The 27,030-nt window shown below is 38.7% G+C and overlaps 2 protein-coding genes and 1 long non-coding RNA gene across 4 annotated transcripts; 2 read left to right on the top strand and 1 right to left on the bottom strand.

The window, feature by feature from the left end:
• On the top strand, nucleotides 1-24,976 carry LOC126692668 (uncharacterized). Its single transcript, XR_007645055.1, has 2 exons — nucleotides 1-265; nucleotides 24,492-24,976. It is a non-coding gene; the product is annotated as an uncharacterized LOC126692668 (long non-coding RNA).
• On the top strand, nucleotides 3,263-9,317 carry LOC126692666 (uncharacterized). The gene has a single exon (XM_050388360.1). The coding sequence runs from the start codon at nucleotides 3,810-3,812 to the stop codon at nucleotides 8,982-8,984; it is 5,175 nt and encodes a 1,724-aa protein (XP_050244317.1). The 5' UTR covers nucleotides 3,263-3,809; the 3' UTR covers nucleotides 8,985-9,317.
• LOC126692667 (uncharacterized) lies at nucleotides 9,377-12,920 on the bottom strand. 2 transcript variants are annotated; one of them, XM_050388361.1, is made up of 4 exons: nucleotides 12,112-12,916; nucleotides 10,842-11,021; nucleotides 10,374-10,765; nucleotides 9,706-10,281 (listed from the first exon to the last, which is right to left on the bottom strand). In XM_050388361.1, exons 3-4 carry the CDS (start codon nucleotides 10,761-10,763, stop codon nucleotides 9,769-9,771), a joined length of 903 nt encoding a protein of 300 aa, XP_050244318.1. In that variant the 5' UTR covers nucleotides 10,764-10,765; nucleotides 10,842-11,021; nucleotides 12,112-12,916; the 3' UTR covers nucleotides 9,706-9,768. The 2 variants fall into 2 exon arrangements, with proteins under 2 accessions (XP_050244319.1, XP_050244318.1); XM_050388362.1 differs by having other exon boundaries at nucleotides 9,377-10,281; nucleotides 10,374-11,021; nucleotides 12,112-12,920.
• Nucleotides 24,977-27,030: the final 2,054 nt, after the last annotated feature.

Genomic DNA, 27,030 nt, shown 5'->3' with positions numbered 1-27,030 from the left:
CTCTTACAATTTAGTGTTCAAACCGTTGCTCGGTCTAAGTTTCTAACAAGAAGACAAGTACAACTTACATCTTAGAGGCTTATATATAGTCTTTTGGAAAAAATTTCATAGTCGAAGAAATTAAGGAAGTCTCTCTCCGTACCGTTTACATTTGCAGCAATGGGGTGTTTTTGCATGCAAGGGAGTAAAAAGAAAGAAAATAAAAATAAAAAGAATGCTTATGCTTCCCCCGCGGCTTATTCAGGTAAAGCTCCTAAGCGCAAAGGTGGCAGAAACGATGGTGGCATGGTTTTTATGAGTACTGCTGCTTATGCAAGCACCTCCACTGTTCACAGTGGTGGGGGTGGAGGTTGTGGTGGTGGTGGAGGTGGAGGTGGAGGTTGTGGTGGCGGTGGTGGGTGCTGATGAGGGGTGGTGGCTTTGCTTGGGGTTTGTTGGTGGTGGACTACTATACTGGTGCTGGCTTTCAAGTTTTTTAAACATGGAATTGTAGTTTTGTTTTTTTTTTTTTTTTGATAAGTAGGAATTGTACTGATTTGATCTTGTACTGATTAATTATATATTGAGCTTATTAAAAAAGTGTGTTCACACTTCACACTATTTTTATTTTGGTTATGGTTATTTTATCCCCAAGGCTAAGGCTAAGACTATCAGTACTTCTCTAATTAATATATGAGAAAAAATATGTTGGTTCGAATGTTTAGTCTCTTGTTGTGGTCTTGGCCTTCTTCTGCTTTTATAGATATGTATTCCCGCCACTTGTTTTTTCTTTGAATTTTTCAAAAGAAACAGTTTAATGGTCTCTTTAATATTTTAAATATATAATCTAAAAAAGTTTAATAACACAGCAAAATCTTGAAACATTTTTATAATATTTTTATTTTGAATTGTAATGGATCTTGGTATAATTTTTATATATTTATTTTATTTCATTTTGATTTATAATTGTTATGGTCAGGCTTACGTCTAATGTCCAATAGTATTAGACCCGTTGAGATGATGACATATGTTCATTTTTGAACACGTGTCATCATCTGACTGGGTTCAGTGCACTGGATGTACTGGACCTAAACCAAGTCCTAATTGTTAACATCTCAACTTATTGCGAAAATAATGTAAAATTTTGTTGTTTCCGTAAAACTAATGTTATGAATACCGTTTTAGACCCCATTTTGGTTTATCCATTGAAATATTTCAGTACCGGCTTATTTCAGGTTACCATTTTGAGGTGTTTCGGGTTGCCTATTTTATATATATTACCTTGTATATATATATATATATATATATACCTTCTAATAAAAAAAAAAAAATTCAAATAAATCAAGCAGATGATTTTCCCTATAAAAAAAAAAAAAAAAAAAAATGAGTAGATGATTCTAATGGTTGTTAAAGAAAAATTTTAATGGTCTTTTTGTAAATAAAAGAAACAAGTTGGGTAATTATATAGAAGGAACTTCCAAGAATCCTTTCACTAAACTTTTCCCATTTCCCAACCCACTCACATCACATGCCTACACTATTTACTTCTCATCTCACCCGACTGCTCTTTCTTCTTCTTCTTCTTCTTCTCATTTCCAAAGTTCCAAAGTCTCTTCAATCTTCAGTGGCTCAGGTGCTCTCTTCAGTCTCTTTTCTCCTCTTTTTCCCCTTCTTCTTCTTCTTTTGTATTTTCTCTCTCACACCGGTTGTGCTTCATGCCTTCATCACCAAATTTTTTTTTTTTTTTACCAAAACGCCCTAAACACACCGGAATAGGCTGAAATTTTCTCCGAGGTGGAACAAGAGGGTATCTCATTCCGGTTTGCAGACCGGTACGAGATTTTCCGTCCGTTCCGGTCGGAACGGAATGGAATTCATAACATCGGTAAAACTACTCTAGGCGATTCTGGAGATTCCTTTCTCAAATCACAGGAAATTATGTCTATTTCTAAGGCTAAGACTATTACTTCTCTTAAAATATGAGAGAAAATAGGCTGTTTTTCTTGTCCCACCACCTTGTTATGCAACTGCCAATGCTTATCCTGGTGGTGGTTATGCAAGTACCCAAGAGGCTAAGCTTCTAATGATAAACCCAATGGAGCTGAGGTCTAAAAGAGGGAGTCATAGCTTTTGTGAGTGCTGCTGCTGAAACCATAGCTGTCAGTGATGCTGGTGGCAGTTAAGGAGGTAATGACTTTGCTGGGTAGTGCCTTTGGCTTTCGAGGTTGTTCATACGCATATATACTTCAAGGTCTTTAGGCATTTTGTGGAGTACTGTTGGTTGTGCATTTGTTAGTGGTTTTTGGTGTTGTAGTTTTTGTTATGGTTCTGCAGGTTTGTTTGTGGTGTTGCTTCGACTGGCTGGGGCTTAGTTGAGGTTCATGTTGGTTTGTTGTTGTGTCTTCCATTTAAGGGGCCTTGTCAGCAGTGTTGCTAGTTTGGGCTATTTGTAGTTCTGTATTGTTGTTGGTTTTGATAGAAATGATATTTGGAAAAGGTGAGAAATTTTAGTCCATAAAATGTCCGTAGAATATTTATATCATGTAAACAAGAATCATCACCGTCATCCTGTAACAAACAATATTAGTTCAAATCTGATCGTATTTGTAAAAAGATAAATCATAAAATTCAAGTTGGAAACTTGGAATTGGTGAGTTTATGGAATGTTTAAATATGTTAATTTGGGTTTTAATCCAATAAATGTAGTGGAAGATTATATAGGGCTGGTTTGATTATATGAAATGAAAAATTCTTAATTTATTAATTGATTTCTAATTAATTATAAACCCAAGATCCACTTAGTAAATCCCTTATGTGGGACTCAACATATGTCAACACAACACACACTTAAATAGTTCAACGGTCAATTAAATCCACATTATTTGGAGTATCAGTGTATCACAAATCAATAATTATCTTATACACCTAACATATACAATGTCTCTCTCATGGCAAAGGGAGGCTATAATACATTTTTCATTTTTATAATTGTTACAATAAATGGAAGATAATGATTTAAACCATAGTTCTCAATATAATAAAGTTTGGCAAAACAATTGAATGGCAAAGCTCTTAGCTATACATTATCCAAATTTTACCTAATTTCATTCCAAACATATAGTTATTGTAAAAGACTTCACCCAAAAAAAGAAAAGAAAAGTGAAAGAATGTTAGTCCGCAGAATAACTCTTTAGCAATGATTTAACTTTAAACCAAAATTTCAGCTTTTTTTGGATTAACTCCAAACTTTGAAAAACAATTTTGAGCAAATAGAAATTGACGGGAATGACAACTCTACATACCGCTGACGAAGATAACATTACTGACGAGAGAACCATCCATGACGAAGTGAGCAGAAACAGCGAAGGAAGCTATCATCACCGACGAGGCAAAGAGTTATTCAATACGATCAATCAATGATCCGAGCAGTTACCAAATCAACCAAGAAGACCGTTGGAGGGCCTATTAAAAGTCTCATTACTGGCCAGGTGCGTTACAAAAGAAAGCATTAACAGCCTCAACGGCTAGCCCTGATGGGCTCAGGTATAAAACTCTCACACAACCAACAGAAGGGGATATATGCAAAAATACTCTGAAACTATCTATTCTTTTCTTTATTGTGTTTAACTGTGATCCTAACTTTGGCATCGGAGACTTTGTGGCAGGCGCCACACCGGTGTCTCTCGACGAGCAAACCTTCACGCCTCACGGGTGATTCCATCTGCACATTCACTGACGGATTTGTGTTCCATCAGTTTGGCGCCGTCTGTGGGGACGAGTTTTCAGATTTATAGTCGAAAACGTAGTTTCCATCAATTCACCATATCCAGATGGAATCCAACCCAGATTCAACGGCCTTGGCCCAGCAAGTTCAAGCCCTGGCAGCCACCATTGAGGAACTCACCAGGCAGAACCAGGAAATGAAGCTGCGACTCCAGCAGGTTCAACAAGCTCAACAGGAAGAAAACCGGTCCAAGGGTAACACGGAGGGAGAGGGGGATAGCCAACAGAGGGAAACCCCCCGAAGACCAACTACTCCGGACGAACAAAACTCAGATCTTCTTCGGGAAATGAGGAAAGAGATGGACGAACTAAGGAGCGCCATCAAGGAAAAGACAGACCGGAGTGTAGACAAGATGGTAAGGGCTACAGATTCACCCTTCACTGCAGCAGTACTTGATTGCCCCGTGCCGTCAAAGTTTCGCCTGCCTCAGTTAGAACCATTTGACGGACTCAAGGACCCTCAGGATCATCTTAATACCTTTAAGACGACTCTGGGCCTTCAACAACCACCTGACGAGATATTATGCCGTTCCTTCCCTACAACTCTCAAAGGAGCAGCAAGAGAATGGTTTACTAAGTTGCCAAACTCGTCCATAGACAACTTCGACCAGCTAAGCAGCGCTTTCCTGCGTCACTTCATAGGGGGACAACGCCCAAGGAGACCAGTAGATTACTTACTCACCATAAGACAGGGAGAGAAGGAGACTCTGAGGTCATATGTCAAGCGATTCACCCGGGAAACTCTGGAGGTGGACGAAGCTGATGACAAGGTGCAATTGACGACCTTCAAGGCAGGGTTGAAATCCAGAGATCTTGTAGCCTCTCTTGCCAAAAACCCCCCGAAGACAATGGCTGAAATGCTCCTGAAGGCCCAAAAATACATGAACGCGGAAGACGCTCTAGCTGCCATAAAAGATACCGAGAGGCTGGGAGACAAGCCCAAGCGGGAAGACGACCGCAGAGGGCAAAAGAGAGACAGACCAGAACGTCGGAACAATGACGGGAATAGAAGGAGGGATGAAAGAAATCCTCGTCAGGTAAAATTTACTCCATTGGTTATGCCTGTTGACAAGATTTTCACGCAGATCAAGGACGAGCATCATCTCAAATGGCCCAGGCCATTACACTCGTCCCCCAACGTACGTGACAAGAACAAGTATTGCCGGTTCCACAGAGACCACGGCCACAACACGGAAGATTGCAGAGACCTGAAGGAACAAATAGAGGAGTTAATACGGAAAGGAAAATTGCAGAAATTTGTAAAGAAAGGAGAACATAACAAGTTCAGAGACGACAACAGGACCCAAAATGAATCCTTCATTCGGGATGACGACCATACGTCCCAACCTCCACGCAAAGTGATCGGGGAGATAAACACGATCACGGGAGGACCAGTCTCAGGAGGGTCATTCAGGTCGCTTAGAAAGGCATACCACAGACAGGTAAACAGCGTCCACGCTGTTCCTCCGTCCAAGTACCGACGAACATACCAAGATATGTCCTTTAATGAAGGAGACGCCAGGGGAGTGAAACAGCCTCACAACGATCCCCTGGTCATAGTGCTGAATATAGAAGGGTTCAATACCAGAAGGATCCTTGTTGATAACGGAAGCTCGGCGGACATCATCTACCTCCCAGCCTTCCAGCAGTTGAAGTTAGATCCAAAAAGGCTCCGTCCTTTTGACTCTCCGCTTGTCAGTTTCAGTGGAGACAGGGTCTACCCCAGGGGTATAGTGACTCTGACGGTAACAGCAGGGACCTATCCGTTGCAGCTGACCAAACAAGTAGATTTCCTGGTTGTAGATTGCCCCTCGTCCTACAATGTCATCATTGGGAGGCCTACCCTAAACAAATGGAAGGCAGCAACGTCCACATACTGTTTGAAGGTGAAATTCCCAACAGACGACGGTGTAGGTGAAGTAAAGGGAGATCAGGTCCTGGCGAGGGAGTGCTACCAGGCCGTACTGGCAAGAAAGGAGAACCACACGTGGACGATAGAAGAAAAAGAGGAAGACAGAATGGAGATCCTGGAAGCAGTAGAGTTGGTAGAAGGAAATGCGGACAGGACAACCAGGATAGGGACGACGCTAAGCCCTGAGATGAGAGTGAAACTCATAAAGTTCCTTAAAGGGAATCTTGATGTCTTCGCATGGAGTCACGAGGACATGCCAGGCATATCTCCAGGGATCATCCAGCATAGACTAAATGTGGACGCCAACAAGAAGCCCGTTCAGCAACGACGAAGAACTTTCGCTCCAGAGCGAGATCAGGCAGTAGCAGAAGAGGTAACCAAACTATTGACAGCAGGGTTCATCCGAGAGGTATACTACCCAGAATGGCTCGCCAACATCGTCCTGGTAAAGAAACCAAATGGAAAGTGGAGAATGTGTGTAGACTTCACTGATCTGAATAAAGCATGCCCAAAGGACAGCTTCCCTCTACCAAGGATAGACCAACTCGTGGATTCTACCGCTGGACACAAGTTGTTGACGTTCATGGATGCCTTCTCAGGGTACAACCAGATAAAGATGGCTGAAGAAGACCAGGAGAAGACCGCCTTCATCACCAGCCAGGGACTCTATTGTTACAAGGTGATGCCTTTTGGGTTGAAAAACGCTGGAGCTACATACCAGAGGTTGGTAAACAAAATGTTCAATCAACAAATTGGCAGGAACATGGAAGTATACGTAGACGATATGCTCGTCAAGAGTAAGGAAGAGCTCGCCCATCTGGACGACCTGGAGGAGACTTTTGCAACCCTGAGAAAACACCAGATGAAGTTAAATCCTAGCAAATGTGTTTTTGGGGTAGCCTCGGGAAAATTCCTGGGATTCATGGTGTCCCAGAGAGGAATAGAAGCCAATCCAGAGAAGGTACAAGCTATCATTGACATGGCTTCACCCAAAACCGTCAAGGATGTACAAAAACTTACGGGAAGGATAGCAGCTCTAAACAGGTTCGTCTCCAGGGCCACAGACAAATGCTTGCCCTTTTTCAAAACCCTCAAGCAGGCCTTTGCTTGGACTGACGAATGCGAAGCAGCGTTCCAAGAGTTGAAACGATATCTGAGCAGTCCACCTCTCCTGAGCCCGTCTAAAGGAGGGGAGAACCTATATTTGTACCTGGCAGTATCAGCGTCGGCAGTCAGCGCAGCCTTGATTAGAGAAGAAGGCAAGAAGCAACTCCCGGTGTACTACGTCAGCCAGGCCTTTCAAGGAGCTGAGTTCAGGTACCCAAGAATTGAAAAGATTGCGTTCGCACTTATAGTAGCTTCGCGCAAGCTCAGACCGTATTTCCAGTCAAATCCTATCCTCGTAATGACGGACCAGCCAATCAAGAAGTCAATGAACAAACCGGAAGCAGCAGGGAGAATGGTCCAATGGGCAATCGAACTCAGTCAATTTGACATCGAGTACCATCCAAGAGCAGCCATCAAGGCACAAGCCCTGGCTGACTTCATCGCTGAATTCACTCTTCCAGACGAAGCAGGAACTACCGACGTAGTTGGAAAATGGATAATACAGACAGATGGTTCGTCAGCCCAAAAGAGGGGGGGAGTAGGGGTCGTCATAACCACCCCCGACGGAGAAGTGATGAAATATGGAGTTCAACTGGAGTTCCCAGCCACCAATAACGAAGCCGAATATGAAGGAATACTGACGGGCTTGAGGCTTGGAAAAGCTCTTGGTGCCAAAAACTTGCTTATCCAGAGTGATTCAAAGCTGGTAATCGGACAGATCAGTGGAGAGTACGAGGCAAAGGAGGAAAGGATGCAGAAATACCTTAAACTGACAAGGCAGCTAACTCAGGAGTTCGACACAGTGGATTTCGCCCAGATACCAAGAAACCAGAATATTGAAGCTGACGAAGTGTCGAAACTAGCATCGTCAGAAGCAGGAATGACAAGCGCAGACATGGCAATAGAAATTCAGAAATGCCCAAGTATTGAGGAGGTGGCAGTGCTCACCACCCAGAGCACAAACACCTGGATGACGCCCTTGATATCCTACCTCCAAGACGGACACTTACCTCAGAATACTGACGAAGCCAGAAAGGTCAGAAAGAGAGCGGCTAGGTTCACGATCCTAAATGACGTCTTGTACAAGAGAGGCTTCTCTATGCCCTACCTGAAGTGCGTCGACGAGGACGAGGCCAAATACATCCTAGAAGAGGTACACGGAGGAGTCTGTGGCGACCATGCCGGCCCCAGATCCCTAGTAAACAAAGTGATAAGAGCGGGGTACTTTTGGCCAACCATGCAGGGGGATGCTGCTAACCTCGTCAGGAGATGCAACAGATGCCAGCGGTACGGGAATGTACAACGGCTTCCAGCAGAGAAGATGACGACCATATCCTCCCCATGGCCATTCGTGCAATGGGGAATCGACATCGTCGGTCCTCTGCCCCAAGGTAAAGGTCAGGTAAAATTCCTTCTAGTTGCTATTGACTATTTCACAAAATGGGTTGAAGCAGAGGCTCTAGCAACCATCACTGAGGCTCGGATCCGGAGCTTCGTATGGAAAAACATTATCTGCAGGTTCGGGATCCCTTTGACGATCATATCCGATAATGGGAAGCAGTTCGATAGCCAAGGCTTCAGAGAGTTCTGCTCGAACCTCGGGATCAAGAATCAATTCTCATCCCCGGGACACCCCCAGGCAAATGGACAGACGGAAGTAACAAACAGGACGTTGCTCAAGATAATCAAAACCAAGCTGGACGAAGCAAAAGGTGCCTGGCCCGAAGAACTGCCTAATGTCTTGTGGGCATACAGGACTACAGCCAGAACCCCGACAGGAGAGACACCCTTCAGGCTCACCTACGGCTCAGAAGCAGTGATCCCAGTAGAAGTTGGAGTAACAAGCATCAGGCGAGGAGCTTTCAGAGAGGGACTCAATGACGAGGGACTGCGGTTCAACCTGGATTGCTTGGATGAAATAAGAGACAATGCGTCCAGTCGAATGACAAAGTATCAAAAGAAAATGGCCGAGTATTACAATAAGAGGGTCAAACTCAGGCGGCTGGCCATAGGGGACCTCGTCCTTCGCAAAGTCACTATAGCTACTAAAGACCAGACTCAAGGGAAGCTGGGCCCTACATGGGAAGGGCCATATCGCGTCGTTCATTACTCTAGGCAAGGGAGTTACCATCTGGAAACTATGGACGGACGAAAACTCCCTCGTCCTTGGAACATTGAGCATTTAAAGAAATACCATGAGTAAATGTAACACACGAATGCACTCGTTATTGAAGTTAATAAAAGTATTATTCATTCAATGTTTTTGCGCAGGCAGTACAGGTCAACCATGAGGCCTATAAATCACTAAGTAACAAGATTCCGCCTTGACGGATGTAAGTTACCGACGACCATAATACTATGGTTAAAAGACTTAAGTAACAAGATTCCGCCTTGACGGATGTAGGTTACCGACGGCCATAACACTGGTTGAAAGACTTAAGTAACAAGATTCCGCCTTGACGGATGTAAGTTACCGACGACCATAATACTATGGTTAAAAGACTAAGTAATAAGATTCCGCCTTGACGGATGTAAATTACTGAAGACCATAATACTATGGTTAAAATACTAAGTAATAAAATTCCGCCTTGACGGATGTAAATTACTGAAGACCATAATACTATGGTTAAAATACTAAGTAATAAAATTCCGCCTTGACGGATGTAAATTACTGACGTTAAAAGAACAAGGGACAAGAGTCCGTCTAGACGGACGTAAGTCGAATGGCAGGAGTCAGTTCACAGAAGAGCACAGTGCATTAAATCAACAACTAATTAACAAAGCACAAAAAGTACGGACGGATGTAAACCAGCCAGAAGAAAAGTAAGTACGCTTCATTCCAGCCCATAAACACTGGGTCGATATCATTGTTTTCAAAATAAAGCAAATTGTTTTGAAATTAGATTTACAAAAAAAAAAAAAAAAAAAAAAGAAAAGCCCAAAAACAAGACGGGCACCCACAATAATATTTTTCTAAGTAAGTAGAGTCAAGCATCAGTTGTGCCTTCACTGGCCGGCACGTCAGCAACGGGTTCAGGAACATCATCACCGGGGGCAGAAGACGAAGCTGCCTCCTCCAGGGCCATTTCCTTGTCCACCTCCTCCAAATCCAGGCTCTCCAGGTTGACTCCGGAAGGATGCTTGATCATGTACCTCCGGAGAAGCTCAAATCCCTTAAAATACCAGCTGAAGAGCACGGTGTTGTACTCATCAGTGGTCTGGAAAGCCTCCACGGATCGAGCGGCGATGTTCACTAGCTTCTCCTTGGCTGCCTGAAGTTGCTCGTCCTTCTCCTGAGTCAACCCGCGCTCAACTCTGAGGTCGTCCTCCAGCACCTTGACCTTCTCCTTCAGTGTCGTGGCCTCGTCCATAGAAGTAATCAGATTCGTCCTCAGGTCAGAGTTCTCCCTCTCCTGAGCCTCCATCCGGGTCGCCAGAGACGCCACCTTGGCCCCTTGAGTGAGGTACTCAGCAGTGATATGGATACTCTCTCCCAACACCTGGAGGAAATTATGAAGTCGTCTATAAAAAAAAAAAAAAAAAAAAAAAAAAAAAAAAAAAAGAGAAATGATGAAGAGGGAAGAACCCGAACCTGGACCAGTTTGTGGACGTGACGGGAAGCCACATCGTTTAAGGACAAGTCAGATAGAGCCTTCAAGTCCGCTGAAGTAACGACCTCGTGAGCTCTTTCCACAGCCAAAGACTCGTCATCCCATATGGTGGACGGACGAGTATCAGTCTTCTCCTTTCCTTTGCCAACCACACGCGGCCTTTTAGAGCCAGGAGTAGGAATCTCTTCTATTGAAGCGGTCGGGGAGGCAGTCCTCGTCGTTTCAGAGGCTATGGAAGGAACAATGCTGAGCGGGATGGAGGCAGAACCCTTCCCGGTAACTCGCACGGTCTTCTTCCCCAAATTGGACAGGGGTTCGTCCTTCTTTGACCTCATCTTTGCATACATGTCCTTGTTAAACTTGGTCGTCATCTCTGCAAGAAGAAAGTGTGTCAAAGAAGTGCTTAAGTGTACAGAAGATGAATCAGCATTGACGAAGTTAAAACTTACTCTTTTTTCCTTCAATGCCAAGCTGACGAAGAACGAAAGGAGATGGGTCAGGACCAAGGTTGTAAAACGCAAGAGATCGAGGGTCAACCAGCTCGTCCCAGCTCTCAATCGTCTCAGCGTACCCGATGGCGGTCTCTATACGTTCCTTATATCGTCTCTTCAGCCCAGGCCGTCTCTTAACTATACCAAACAAAGAAACAAAGAAGTCAGCAAGATCAGAACTTGAAAATTGGCAAGATTGAAACAACGGGGAGAAATACTGACGCACCTAAGGTCGGGGTTCCCCACCGACGGAGTAACCTCGGGATATCACCCCAATCACTGCTAGATTGGGTCTCGAAGTCGTCCCCAGACACAAAGAAAAAGCGCGACTTCCAATACCTGAATGACGAAGGCAATCCCTTGACGATTCTAATCTTTCTCTCCCAAGGGACTAATTCGTAATATCCCCACTCTTTAGACTCTTTCAAACGATACAGGTAGGTGAGCTCACCTATCCTGATCATATCCCCGTTGGAGGCCAACCATATTTGCATACAGTTAATGACGATCCTCCACGAGTTTGGCATGAGCTGTCCAGGGGCTATACCAAAATGATTTAAAAGTTCCATCAGGAACGGGTGGACGGGGAACCTAAGCCCACAGGTGAAGGCTGACTCATAAAAACATATTTCGCCTGGAAAGAAGTGACAAGCCCTGTCTTCTTCCCTGGGACGACGAACACGAACCCTAGACGGAAATTGAAACCTATCCTTAAATCTATTCACGGTCTCGTCATCCAGACCACAAATCTCCCTAAGGGCATAAAAAGCCCTAACCTCTCGAGAACCAGAAACGGCGGTATCTCCTTCAGCCGGGCCACCACTGGACGATAGCCCAGTCTCGAGGTCACTAGACCTAACCTCAGACATTAATCTTCTCCCTCCTAAACCCTCAAACCAATTTAGCGATTGACGGAGCAACGGTAACAACTCACTCAAAACGACACTCAGACTATTGCCTTCGTACACAAAATTTTCCAAAAAAGGGTAAGTACCCAAAGATCCCCCTAGACGCGCAAAAAGGAAGGAGATCGACGGGCAAGCTGTCCTAACCTCTAAGCTATCAACCATGGAAAATACAGAAACCAAAAGGAAAACAAAGCACGAAACTGAAACCCCAAAAGAAAAGCAAAAGCCAACACCAGAATAGAAGCGAAAAGGGAATAGCAAATCAGAAATTATACAGTAAAAGAAGAAAAAGAAGAAAGAAAAAGGAAAGAAGAACATACCTCCAATGGCGGAACGGCAGAAGCAGCACAAGGCAGATCGGAGAAGAAGGAAGCCACAATATTCAGAGTATCTCTAAAAAACTGGTTTGCTTTTGCTCTCTGAGAAATAAACGAAAAGTTGAAAAGGAGAAGTTTTAAATGTGGGCCAAAAAACGATTGAAAAACCAGCGGGAAACCCAAGGGTCATGCCATTAATTCCACAGACCATCAAGCGCCACGTGGCCATGATTGCGTGTAACGCCGCCACTAAACATTAAAGGCGGAACAGAACCCCAAGAGTCACAAGAAAAACTTTTCAGCTTCTGTGATCGTCATGACAGGTCACCGACGACCCCAGAACCTGGGGGGCAACTGACGGGAATGACAACTCTACATACCGCTGACGAAGATAACATTACTGACGAGAGAACCATCCATGACGAAGTGAGCAGAAACAGCGAAGGAAGCTATCATCACCGACGAGGCAAAGAGTTATTCAATACGATCAATCAATGATCCGAGCAGTTACCAAATCAACCAAGAAGACCGTTGGAGGGCCTATTAAAAGTCTCATTACTGGCCAGGTGCGTTACAAAAGAAAGCATTAACAGCCTCAACGGCTAGCCCTGATGGGCTCAGGTATAAAACTCTCACACAACCAACAGAAGGGGATATATGCAAAAATACTCTGAAACTATCTATTCTTTTCTTTATTGTGTTTAACTGTGATCCTAACTTTGGCATCGGAGACTTTGTGGCAGGCGCCACACCGGTGTCTCTCGACGAGCAAACCTTCACGCCTCACGGGTGATTCCATCTGCACATTCACTGACGGATTTGTGTTCCATCAGAAATCATCTTATGTTCCACTTTTTGTATTTCATTTAATGTTCCACAAATTATGCTAGGCCCTGTGTCTAATTTATTTTACAAGGAAAGTAAAAACAATATATGGCAAGTCAGGATTCGAACTATAGTGCCAATTGCTAACACAAACCATCTCGAGCACTATAGTCTGGCACTTTGGCTATCCACTTTTGTTTTCTTCTTCTTATTCTTCTTTTTCTCTCTCTCTTTTGGTCTTTTCTCTAAATCCATGTTCTCTTTTCTTCCTTTAATGTCACTTGCCTGCTGGTCTTTGCCTCCTTATTGCATGCCCCCATCTCCTATCACTTTAGCCCTAATGACGGAGCCATATTGCCATAAGCTAAAGTCTTTTACTTGATTGCTTCATAATAATGATCATCAACTCCACTCCATTTGCGCTGACGAATCTCTCCTTGTTCTCCAATGGCATCAACAAGCAAGCAACAAAAACACTAGCCAAAACAAGTTATCTACCATCTCCTCCAAACTCTTTGGATAATTGGACTTGTACATAGCCTGAAGCACAAGGTCTACATCATTTATCTACCCAAACATGGGTTAGGTCTACATCATTTATCTACCCGAACATGGGTTTTACATTCTTTCTTTGATTCCTCCGCTTTTAAGAATACCCTTAAAATATTAAGCCAATAAAAACAATGTTGGATATTTTTTAAAAATAATTTATTAAAGTGATAAGATTTTATTAAAATTATACCACCTTCATATGCATACATTATTGACACAAACTTTTATATTATCTAGTAATAACCATTAACAAAAAATCAGGTCAATAATATGAATTTTTTTTTTTTTTTTTTTTTTTGTATTCACTAAATTTATTAGTAAGTAGCTCTCCATCATTTTAATTCTTTCTCAATCATTTTAATTGGTATAGCGACACCAATATACCATTTAGGGCTGTCTAGGTGAATCGGTGACCTGCCGAAATCGATCGACTGCCTCTTGAACTGAGGCCGATCCGTTCAGAGCAACCCATGGTTGGCAGTGGGTCTCTGACGTCAGAACTCGAAAAGTGCAGGTCGAGTGGTGGTTTTGGGTTTCAAAACCCGGCGGAAATTGAACTGACCCGACGGTATTACAATCACATCCTTAGTTTGTTGAGATTTGGACCAGATTTAGCGAGATTTCATCAAGATCTATCGATATCTAGTCTAGATCCTTCGAGATCTGGCGAGATCTTGACAGATTTGGCCAAGTATCAACTAAATCTCGACGGATCCAGCCAACTCTCGACCCCGACAACGAAACCCAAAACTGATCGATACAACCCAAAACCTGAAACGACTCGAATCGGCCGATTTGACGAGAATTTTGGGTCGCTTTCCAGTTTTAATTTTATCTACCCGAAAATATCTGGTGGAGTTCGAGTCGGGCACAAACCCGATGCAGCCCAACCCATGAACAACCCTAATACCATCCATAGTACATGGTAGGATAATCAAACTCTTTTAATTGTCTTACCATAAAAAGTTTCACAAAGTCACAAACAAGAGTGCTACGCAATATCCTAAAGCTTAATTTGAGTTTTCCAAATTAATATAGGGAAACATATTGACCATTAATCTTGCCTTGTTCTCCATCACTGCAAACTTTTAACTTGAACGTATTGGGACCTCGGGGATTCTAGCATTTTACCCTTATTTTTAAAAAAATTTAGCAATATGCCCCTATTTTGAAACTATATAGGTAAATGCCCCTATTTCGATACTCGATTACCTTAAAATTGAGTTTCAATGAAATACTTGATTTGTACAAAATCGAGTTTTGCCCGATCAAAATTAAAAAAAAAAAAAAAAAAATTGCATGGAACTCAAGTTCCATTAAAAACGCCACTATAGGACAACAAAAACGTAGCTATAGGATATGCCCGATCAAACTTATTAAAAAAAAAAAAAAAAAAAAAAAAATTGCATGGAACTTGAGTTCCATTAAAAACGCCATTATAGGACAATCAAAACGTAGCTATAGGTTACGCTCGAGTTCCATGCAATTTTTTTTAGTTTGATCAGCTATAGTGGCGTTTTGGAACTTGAGTTCCATGCAATTATTATTATTTTTTTTAAATTTTTTTTATTATTTTTTTAAAAATTTTGATTGGGTATAACTCGATTTTGTACAAATCGAGTATTTCATTGAAACTCGATTTTAAGGTAATCAAGTATCGAAACAGGGGCATAAACTTAGATAGTTTGGAAACAGGGACATATTGCTAAATATTTTTAAAAATAGGGGTAAAAGGCTAAAATTCTCAGGGACCTCCCTATGCGTGGGGTTCAACTTTATGAACACCTCCATGCATGATTGGCTGAGTGAATCAATAGTATGTATTGGCCAGACTGGTAAGGTGGACCATTTTCGGAGACCGATTTTGTGAAGGATTAATTTAATTTGTATAGCTGTATTTTATGTGAGCAAGAGAAACGATTTTGTAAGGGCCCAGAAGTTACAATGATATTTTTTTATTATATATATTTTTTGTAGCAAAGGTTGGACTTAGATTTACGGCTTTGGACAAGTAAATTATGAACAACTGCAAGAATTGACGTACAATATTGTTATGTTGTCCAACGGCCCTGCAAGGCCTTTGAGCTGACCTTTCCTCGTTTCATCTGGGCCCATATATAGTTGCATTTTAGTTTTCCACTCCATTTGTTTTGGTGAAAAATTTCTTACGAAGATAGATTTTTTTTTTTTTTTTTTTTTTTTTTTTTTTAATTTTTTTTGTTTGGTTTATTTATTTATTTATTTTATTTATGTCTAGTAGTACTAAAATAAATAAATAAAAAGAAAACTATGTTTGGTTAACAAAAAAACCCTATTAAAAATATGACTTACTTTATAGAGATTATACTCAGTAAATTTTTTTCGAAAAGTAACCCTATTTCAAGTCATGCTAAATAAATTAAGTTAAGAGGAAATATGGAAATGATTGAAAATAATTTTATCTCATTTTGAGGTCACTACTCACTACCAAACATAGGAAAATGAAATATTTTTTTGAAAAATAACTTATTTTTTTATAGAAAATTTTAGTATCAAAAGAAATAGTGTTACTCCCCCCCCCCCCCCTCCCAACAAAAAAAAAAGCGTTGACATTTTACTTTAATGTTCTTGAATTACAAATAGATCAATATATAATGAGTTTACATTGTGTCTAGATGTGACGTAAATCCCTTGGTTTTCACCATCCATTAACACAACGCCACATCATCATTTATTATAAAATTGAATACAACATTACAACTTATTGCAAACAAACGCCATTTCACAGAACAAAATCTCATCTCGTCCTTTCTAATTTCTATCATTCAAGTCAAAATAAAATCTCATCTCTTCCTTACAGGAAGCACTGACCCAGCAACCTGCTACACACATATCACCAAAGTCACTACTGTTACCACCGCCTAATCTTCTCTCCATTTCTCTATAACAAATCTGAATCAACATTAAATTAATTTTGTAAAAAGTACCCAACAATCTCAAAAGTTGGAATGAAACCTTAAGAACTACACCAGGATGAAGAAGAAGAAGAAACTTTGAAGTTTGAACGCTAATTTTATATACCAATAATGAAATTTACAAAACCCATTTCATGAAACCCGCAAAGTACAAAAAAATAACAATAAACCCACCTAAATTTTCTCTAAAATAGAGCAATTCAAAAGTGACCCTATTGAAAAATCTTACAGATCATATTTGATGGGATAGCGAAAAATTATTTTACCTCCAATTCATCCAAAAGTATCGTCCAGGACCCAGAGAGCAAGCAGGATCAGGAATCACCCAAAGGATGAGAAAGATGTTCATGGACGAGAATATCGCTCATGAACAATGAAATCTTCCATGGACGATCACGAGGTCGTCCATGGACGATGATTAGACATCCAAGGATGACCAAATCGTCCATACAATGGATGGATGGACGTGCAACACTTAGGAAATTCTCGACACCTTGGAACGGTTACCAAACCCATGATTATCGCCATAAATTCCTCGAATACTTAACTTCCGTTAGCGGTTGCAACTTCTATAGCCGTTGAAGAAGTTATGTCCGGACTCATTGGCTTCCACGAATCTTGGGGAAGTTACTAGGTTAACAACCGTTCCAAGGTTCTCTATATAAAGGACCGGTCTGAATCAAACAAGGGTAAGTACATTCTGACATTTTACTCCTAAAAAGTTGGAACTCCATTCTTGTGAGAAACTAACTTAGCCATCGGAGGGTGTTTGACTAGTCTTCTCCGGTCCCCTTTTAATTGCGTGTTCATCTTTGTAGGCCTTTCACAGCCACTAGTAGCCCACCGAAGCCGGAGCGTTTAGCCTACTGATTCTGTGCAATATCAATATTAAATAAACCATAAGTCTTGGATATCATCAAACCCTAAAGTCACCATCCCTATCTCCATCTTTGCACACACACAATGAACCACCAAGTCACTAACCCATTGCCATAGCAAATCCTTCAAACCCACAGAAAACCCATACCCTCAAAACCCAATCATACCATATACAACATATGTTGTGGAGACTGGGATAGTAGATAGGACGACGGCAATAGCAGCAAATTTTGTTGCTTGTGGTGGCATACAGTGGCGTATGATGGCATATGGCAGCATGGGTGGTGGGGTGCTGGATGTGCTTCTTCTCTGTTCTTGAAGACTTGAACAATAGAAAGAAAATGTTTGAGTTTTAATTTGTTTTGATTTCTGAAATAGGATTGTGTGTGGAAAGATGTATTTAATTTTTTAGTTAAAGGTTGATGTGGTTATATTATTGGTGGCGTTATTCAAGGGGTTTACGCCACATTTAGATAGAATTTAAGCTCATATATAATATATAATAATGTTGATTCTCAATATATATATATTGATTTTTTAAACCAAAGTTGAGAGAAAATTCAATAGAATCAAAATTGGAATTTGCTTTTGTTAGCTTTCCATACAAATTAAATTGTTTAGATTTTTGCTGTTATTTTTTCTCTGAACTAATGAACATATTTTTTATATTATTTTTATTTAGATTTGTATGCGAAAATATTGAACATAACAAACTGTAATTGATCTTAATGGTCTCATGCACCTATCTCCATTCAATTTAGGAGATAATATTTGACTAATTTATTATTTTATTTTGTGTTGTATTTAGTAGAATTTCACAGAAAATAATTGAGAATTGATATTATATATGTAATATCCAACAATGATTTTCAAAATTATATATATAATAATAATATAATGAGAAACTTGGTGTAACAAATATCATGAAAATTGTAAGGAAAAACTATTTTAATACCTCCAAATGTCCTTTATGTTTAATAACCCAGACTAACATTAATAACACAACTACGACTCATCATTTCCATGCATAAATAAAGGTTACATACTAGTATATAATAATGCACAAAACCAAAAATAATAATAATTAAAAAATGTAAGAACATAACGGACGTATAGAGCATTATGTATCAAGAGGAATGAAGAATAATTCTTCTCCAAAGAAAGGATTTCTTGGATAGCGAAGGGACAAATGATGACGATAGCACTGACCTATGAAACTTCAATTTTAACAACCTTTGACAATCAATCAATCACATGTTGATTTGTATGCAACTGAATATTTCAAACTTTCAGTTCCGCAAGAGATTATTATAGCCTTTGTTGATTTGAATTAGACACACATACGGAACTGTAAGTACCTAAAGCACCTAAGCAACTTAGAAGTATATATAAGGATTAAAGGGGAGCCATAGAGGAAAATGCGACTGCTTCATCATTTGGTTTTAATTTGGCCATAAACTCATTTCCTATATAGTTTAAGAAAAGAAGATTTTGTCTCTGCGCCAGTTATATAAACATGTCATTTTTGTTTTGTTTGTTCATTCGACGACGGCGTCAAAGGAAGCGAAATATGTATCAAACAGCTCCTCCTCCAGTTCCACCTAATTATGCAACTACTGCCGATGCTTATCCTGGTGGTGGTGATGCTAATGATCCCGGTAGATTTGGTAAACCCAATGGAGGTCTAAATGATGGCGTACGCCGTACGTAATAGCTTTTGTGAGTACTGCAGCTGAAATCGTATCTGTCAGTGATGCTGGTGGAGGTGGTTGTGGCGGTGGTGGCGGTGATTGTAATTGAGGAGGTGGTAGTGCCTTTGGCTTTCAATGGTTGCTGATACTTGAGGGTCGTAGCCAGGGGCGGAGGGAAGGGGGGGCGAGGGGGGGGGGGCAAATGCCCCCTCTGACGCCCCCAAAATTCTTAAGTACTAGTATTGTATATAGTACAAGTAATAATTATTAGTATACACAAGGATAATCAGCTTTTTTACATAAATATAATACTGTGTATTAGTTTCACAAGAAAACCCCATTTCACATTCCCACGGCCCACTGCAATTATTTTAGAAGAATAATGGGTCCCACCTTAAATAATATTATAACAAAATAAAACCATTTGTACAGCCTACTTCTCCACCACTATTTTCCTGAATAGAATTATGAGAAAAAAAAATATTTACCTTCACTCTCTAGTCACTAAAGCATCTTGAAAAAGTCGAGGAACATAAATTTTTTTCCAACTTCTTGTCATAATTGTTATATGGCAAAGTGTGATTGTTGAAAAAAAAATGGTGGGTTTATGTGTTAGTATTGGTTAACCACTCATAGTTTCTCATGTCAGGATTTTGACAAAAAAATTGTGAAATAATTTGTGATCTAGAACTACTCATAACACCTTTGTTTCATATAACAAATTTTTCTTTCTTTACCAACATTTTTTAGTCTCAAGCCCAAGTTTTTTTACAAACCCAAATTGTAATTGTGGACGACAATTACATTTGCATATAGTTGTTTATTTATTTTGTTATTAATATCAATTAATACATTTTCAATTTAATTTTACTCCAATCTTGACTTTTGATCTCGCCCCCCCTAACCTAAAATCCTAGCTCCGCCACTGTCTCGTAGGGCATGTTATTTGTTTATGAAATGTAGGGCTTTGCGTGGATTTATCATTTATGTATCAGCAATTTATTTTAAACTTGAAGTTCTTTCATTTATTTATTTATTTTTTTTGAGGAAATTTTAAACTTGAAGTTCAATCTGTATTAGTTTCTCAAAAAAAAGTTCAATTGTATTATCTGTATGAAACTTTATGTCATAGAGCTTATTAGAGGTTGCATTAATTTTTCTAATTCGCCCCAAGAAAAGATTTTTTTCTTTTTTCTTTTCTTTTCTATAGAAATGATGTTTGGAAAAGGAGAGAAGTTTTAGTCCATAAAATGTCTCTAGAATATATATACCTTAGTAAAGAAGAATCATCATGTAACAAGCGACATTAATTCAAATTTTATCATACTTACAAAAAGATAAATCATAAAATCTCAAATTGAATTAGTGAGTTTATGGAATTAAAAAGATAGGTTAATTTAGGTTTTAATCCACTGTATTGGAAGATTATATGAAATGAATAGTTCTATATTTATTAATTGGTTTCCAAACCAAAATTTTGGAGTAAGTTCCGTGTGGAGGGTGATTTTGGTACCAAATCAAAATTTTCAGTTTTGACATTTTAGCAACCAAAATTGAATGATATTCCTATAAAATTGTACTATGCTAACCGAGAAAGCTTCGATTCGGTTCGATTTAGTCAATGTTTTGAGAAATCAACCCTTGAAGTGTGTGCAAAATGGTCTTGTTACATTGTTCGCACCACACTATGAACAACCTAGCTACAATTTTTGATATCAACAAGTATAGATGTTGTATTTTAAAATGTTTATTAGACTTTTTTAGTGTGAAAAATTCAAACACTAAGACTATTAAGTAAAAACAAAATTTTTTAAGGAATGAAAACTAGAATCGACCATTGATGTGAGGAAAATGATCAAAACTAAGAATCACATTTTAGCAACTCATGATGTAAAAAACTAAAAGCGAAGCAAGATTTAAGCATAGAATAAAAAGGAGTTGACATTAGAATAAGAGGCAAAAACCGATTTTTAGCATATTCGATCAAACAAGTGATCTTCTCACCTATCACGAAGCCCATACTACCCCCCATAAACTAAAAATCCATAACCCCAAGTGCCATGGGAATACTGTTTAGTTGACTCGTGCCTATTTGAATAGCCTCAGTTAATCATGTTTTTCTTTAATAAGAATTAATATGATCTTTGTAAGATTCTTCTTCCAACGGAAATTCAATGGTATCCACAGAGACCATATCTTCATCCATAGGAACCAATGTACCTATATCAATCAAAAGTTCAAACTATCTTTGGAAAGGGCAAGGACATGATCAGATAATGTCTAAAATTTCTTGGTAGAGTTGGACTCCATTAATAGAGAAAGTATCTCATTTATTGAATGTCTCATATTTTGTGGGATCACATATCATGAACATTCAATCATGTATATAATGCAGGAGATAATTCTTCTTCATTTGCTTGGGATCCATTTTCATAATGCAAAATTTGTTTTCATCATGAATCCAATAGTTTACAAGGTCTTACGTTATTTAAAATATTACGCTCCATTAAATAGCAAATGATAATTGAATAAAAATAAACACAACGAAACTAGTTTGGGGTGGACTTTCATGTGAGCCAAGTAGTACCATGTATGAACTTTTCTCTTTAATTTATTCTTGGGTTGGTTCATGGTTGCCTAAAGATGAAAATATCTTCAATTATTTGTTCTAAGATATATATAAAACCTAAAAAGTGTTATTTGTGGAAACCTCACTTCGGCTGTTCCGCATGATTATAATAGTTTATAGTTATATCCACAGAGGAACCAATACATGAGGGCCTAGAAATGGAGGACACTTTAAGTCATGAATTCAACCGTAGTCTCACCTTAGTCCCACCATGGTCCAAATAGTATCAAGTATCAACTTGGTGCCCCTCAAAAAAAAAAGTATCAACTTGGTGACATCTAGAGTAAACCAACTCCATGATCTAGGTGTTGTTGTTCTATAATAAATTCTGCTAGTATATATAATCGAGTGAGATCCAGGATTTTCCTTTCATTGCTACTACAAAGTTAAAATTTTATCATCCCACAATCAACGAAGTCAAAGTTGGTTTTCTGGAGTTCCTAAAAAAGAAGAAGAAGTTGGTTTTCTGGAAAGCTAACTAGTTTACCGAATAGAGGAGTCTAAATCTTTGTCTCATTTTTTTCTGCACTACTTAATATTCTACAAATAATAACCATGTCAACTCACTTAATTAAATTCTAATTTTTTGCCTTTTCTTATTTCACTTCCAAACCCAACACATTCCACCAGCTACCACCACTAACCTTCACCAACGGCAACGACCACCACCACCACTAGCACCCGTGAAGTTGAGCTTTTGAATCCAATGAGTCGTTAGACCACTTATTAGTAATCACATGAATAACAACCCTTGCATGTTAAAGATTGAATGGCTAGTCTTACAAGGTGCCCAAAGAAGGCAATCTGCAATGAGTGAGCCAAAAGGATCTGTGTCAAGGCCCATTATTTGTTTAATGAAAGTTTAAGGAGCTTTCTTGGTTGTGGAGATGATGAGGATTCAAGCCATGAAAGGACCATGTGAGTTGACTCGGCTGGGTCACTACTGGGTTGTCGTCGTCTGTGGTGGATGGTCATTAGTGATGATGAAGGTTGGTGGTCGTGGGCCGGTGGAGATGTGTTGGAGTTTTATTTATTTTTTATTTCTTTTAGGAAGTGAAATAAGAAAATGCAGGAAGGGATAAGAAACTTAGGAAGGGTCACAATTTCGTTGCCACCATGAGGGTTGATGGTGACGACTGGTGGTGGTGGCTGGTGGGATGTGTTTGAGTTTTATTTATATTTATTTCTTTTAGGAAGTGAAATAAGAAAAAGGAAAAGAAAAAAAGAATTTAATTAAATGAATTGGTATGCATGTGTCAAGTTTTTATCTGCGGAGTATCGAGCGGAATAGAAAAAGTGAAACAGAAGATTTGGACTCCAAATTAAAAGCATCATTTTTCATTCATGTAGGTAACCCTCAGAATGTCATTAAGTGTTCGTTAGTTTGTTTTAATTTAAAAATGCTAGTATTTATTTAATTTCAGTTTATGTACAATTTAATTTAATTTTTTTAAAAATTGTTTCAAGATACGGTTATAGTTAAAGATATTAGGTTTATTATGTATTAATATATGTACTGGCTCAAAAGGTTCAATTATATTGTAAGTTCATGTAGGGTTAAAATTAATTATCTTATATAGTTTAGGCTATACATTAGGGTTCTTTGTAACATATAGCATATAATCTATATTATTTATAAGAGAATTCTTTTTTTTGGATTGGACTTTTATATGATTCAAAAATACTCCTAAACCTTATGTTAAAGGGGAAAAAAACTTGAGGACAACCTAGTAAAAATATATCTTCAACTCCACTTAAAATATCTACAAAATAAAACACTTTCCTACTAATCCATGTCTTCAAAACAGACCTATCCAAAATTGATTCTAAAAAAAAAACCTATCCAAATTTTTTATTTTAAAAGGAAAATTATGATATTAAACCAAAAAAAAAAAAAAAAAAAAGCTTGCACATGCAAAGCACGTGTGATGAAACTGGTAAAGATACAATGGTTAAGGATTTCCTTATCAATTGTAATTTATATAACTTATTTTAAAAAAATAAATCAATGAAAATAAGCCTCTCTATTCAAACTAGTAATTATCTTATATATTCTATAATCAAAATATTCATCCTCGCCCTGACAATGTATGAATTTTGTAGCCATGAGAAATTCGTAAGACTTGAGAAAAGTGAGACATATATGATTATGATCTAATTACAGTCAGGCGGGCCTCTCAACTTTCATATATGGCCCACTATTTTCCAAAAAGTTTAGTCTGTGCCGCCCAGAACCTAGTAGGTGGGGCCTTTTCTAGTACTACCTTTGGGTCTATCAATGTGGGCTCTATTCACAGCCGCAGATTCTTTTCACATTTGGACGGTCTGAATTGCTTTTTTCAACTTTAACAGGAGAGACAGTACTTTCTAGGAAAAAAGTGCTAGACGACAAAAGTTTGAAAGAGTACGTGGCGGTTCCCCCTCTGGGGCCCTTCCACATTTTCCAGGAAAACGCAGGGAAATTTGCATGTAATCCCATTTATCGTGTGAGCTAAGTCAGAAACTTCGAATTTCGTGGCATTAAAATTGAAAAGTGAAAGCCACCTTACATTTCAATGTTCAAACTTCAAACTTCGTTATTAAGTCTAATCAAGCGTTGAGAAGACGACAACTTGCAGCTTAGCTTATATAAGAACTAATATAGCCATAAAGGAAGACGCAGATATACATAGTCGTCATATAGTCTTTTGGCAAAAATTTCATAGTCGAAGAAATTAAGGAAGTCTCTCTCCGTACCGTTTACATTTGCAGCAATGGGGTGTTTTTGCATACAAGGGAGTAAAAAGAAAGAAAATAAAAATAAAAATAATGCTTCCCCAGCGGCTTATTCAGGTAAAGCTCCTAAACGCAGAGGTGGCAGAAACGATGGTGGCATGGTTTTTATGAGTACTGCTGCTTATGCAAACACCTCCACTGATCACAGTGGTGGAGGTGGAGGTTGTGGTGGTGGCGGAGGTGGAGGGGGTTGCGGTGGTGGAGGAGGAGGTTGCGGAGGCGGTGGTGGATGAAGCTGAGTGGGTGGTGGCTTAATTTGCTTGGGGTTTGTGGTGGTGGACTACTGGTGCTGGCTTTCAAGTTTTTTTTTTTTTTTTTGAGAAACGGCTTTCAAGTTTGTTAAGCATGGAATTATAGTTTTGTTATTCGTTCATGAATTGTTGGGTTTTACGTGAAGTTTATTACTTGGCAATAACTATAAGAGGTTATTGCATGTATATTTTTTTTCCCGCCTTTTTTTGCTTAGTCTCATGACTCATGATTCATGAGGATGTAGAACAAAGGTGTATTTTTATATTCTAAATATATTTATTTAATTCAATGAATAAGTCTCAGTTAGATTTGATCTTGTAGTGATTAATATTATATATAGAGCTTATTAAGAAAGTGCGTTCACACAATTTTTTTTTTTTTTTGGGGTTATTTTATCCCAAAGGCTAAAGACCATCACTTCTCTTAAAATATGAGAGAAAATATGTTTGATTCGAATGCTTTATGTGTTTTATGGCCTTTCCTCCTGCTTTTATAGATATGCATTCCCGCCATTTTTATTTTTGAATTTATCATAAGAAACAATTTACAGTATCTTCAATATCTCAATAATTTAATCTCAAAAGTTTAAGAACATAGCAGAATCTCACAACATTTTTATAATGTACTTATTTTGAGTTGAGATGGGTTTTGGTATAATATTTATTTATTTATTTCAATATGTTTTGATCTATAGTTGTAAACACCTCAACTTGTTGTGAAAATAAAATATTATAAATTTTATTGTGTATGTAGAACTACTCTAGACAATATGCGAGATTACTCACTCAAATTAATTACAGGAAGCTATGTCTATTTTATTCCTAAGGCTAAGATTTTCACTTCTCTATATATAATATTAATCAGTACAAGATCAATGGAGTACTGTTGGTTGTGCATTTGTTAGTGGTTTTTGGTGTTGTAGTTTTGTTATGGTTCTGAAGGTTTGTTTGTTGTGTTGCTTCGACTGGCTGGGGCTTAGTTGAGGTTCTTGTTGGTCTGTTGTTGTGTCTTCCTTTTAAGGGGCCTTGTCAGAAGTGCTGCTGGTTTGGGCTATTTGTAGTTATGTATTGTTGTTGGTTTTTGATAGAAATGATATTTGGAAAAGGTGAGAAATTTTAGTCCATAAAATGTCCGTAGAATATTTATATCATGTAAACAAGAATCATCATCATCATCCTGTAACAAACAACATTAGTTCAAATCTTATCGTATTTATAAAAAGATAAATCATAAAATTCAAGTAGGAAACTTGGGAATCGGTGAATTTATGGAATTTTGAAATATGTTAATTTGGGTTTTAATCCAATGAATTGAATGTAGTGGAAGATTATATAGGGCTGGTTTGATTATATGAAATGAGAAATTCTAAATTTATTTCTAATTAATTATAAACCCAAAATCCACTTAGTAAGTCCCTTATGTGGAACTCATCAACATACGTCAACACAACACACGCTTAAATAGTCCAACATTCAATTAAATCCACATAATTTGAAGTATCACAAACCAATAATTATCTTATACGCCTAACATATACAACGTCACTCTCACGGCAAAAGGAGAGGCCATAATACATTCTTCATTTTTATAATTGTTACAATAAATGGAAGATAATGATTTGAACCATAGTTCTCATTATAATAAAGTTTGGCAAAACAATTGAATGACAAACCCTATACATTCTCCAAATTTCACCTAATTTCATTCCAAACATATAGTTATAAGAGCAATTGAAATATTCTATCAATCATTGCAAAATACAAAAAAGTGCAAAAATTTACACAATATAGTACAAAAAACACTTGCATCAGTCTTTCTAAACCTATGCTATAGTAACTGTGTAAACTTCTAAATTTCACTCTCTCTTCTTTGTTTGTGTCCATCCCAGTTTGCTGCAAATCCACCCAACACCGCCCAACCACCACTCAATCACCACCACCACAACCCATCACAACCCATGATATTCTAATCACAAAATCAACCAAAAACAAAGAAAAATCAAACCAAAAATGAATCCAAACCCAAAATCAAACCTTCAAAGGAAAACTCAACAATTTAGAACCCAAAATCAAACCTTCAAAGGAAAACTCAACAATTTAGAACCCAAAATCAAACTTTCAACAAAAAACCCATCAACCCAAACCCAAACTCAAATCAAAGCTGCCGTCGTCACCACTGCCATGGAGAGCTTGCTGCTTTCTTTGCTCGTGAAGAGCTTGTTGCTGCCATGAGAGAGGAGAGGAACAAGTTCTTGAGAGCTATGGCAAAGGAAAAGATCAAAAAAAAAAAAAAAAAAAATTAAGAGAAAAGACCTTGGGAGAGGAAGTAGAGAAAAATGTGATTTTGTGAGATAAAAAAGGAAAAA

This window comes from Quercus robur, chromosome 7 (assembly GCF_932294415.1).
Source record: "Quercus robur chromosome 7, dhQueRobu3.1, whole genome shotgun sequence".
In the NCBI taxonomy this organism is placed as follows: Eukaryota; Viridiplantae; Streptophyta; class Magnoliopsida; order Fagales; family Fagaceae; genus Quercus; species Quercus robur.
Note: the sequence above shows the minus strand (reverse complement) of the source record. Positions and strands in the feature narration are given on the sequence as shown.

Coding starts and splice junctions, on each gene's coding strand:
- LOC126692666 (XM_050388360.1), top strand. CDS start 3,810: ATGGAATCCAACCCAGATTCAACGGCCTTGGCCCAGCAAGTTCAAGCC.
- LOC126692667 (XM_050388362.1), bottom strand. CDS start 10,763: ATGACGACCAAGTTTAACAAGGACATGTATGCAAAGATGAGGTCAAAG. Junction 10,282..10,373: donor ACGTCCACAAACTGGTCCAG/GTTCGGGTTCTT, acceptor AATTTCCTCCAG/GTGTTGGGAGAGAGTATCCA.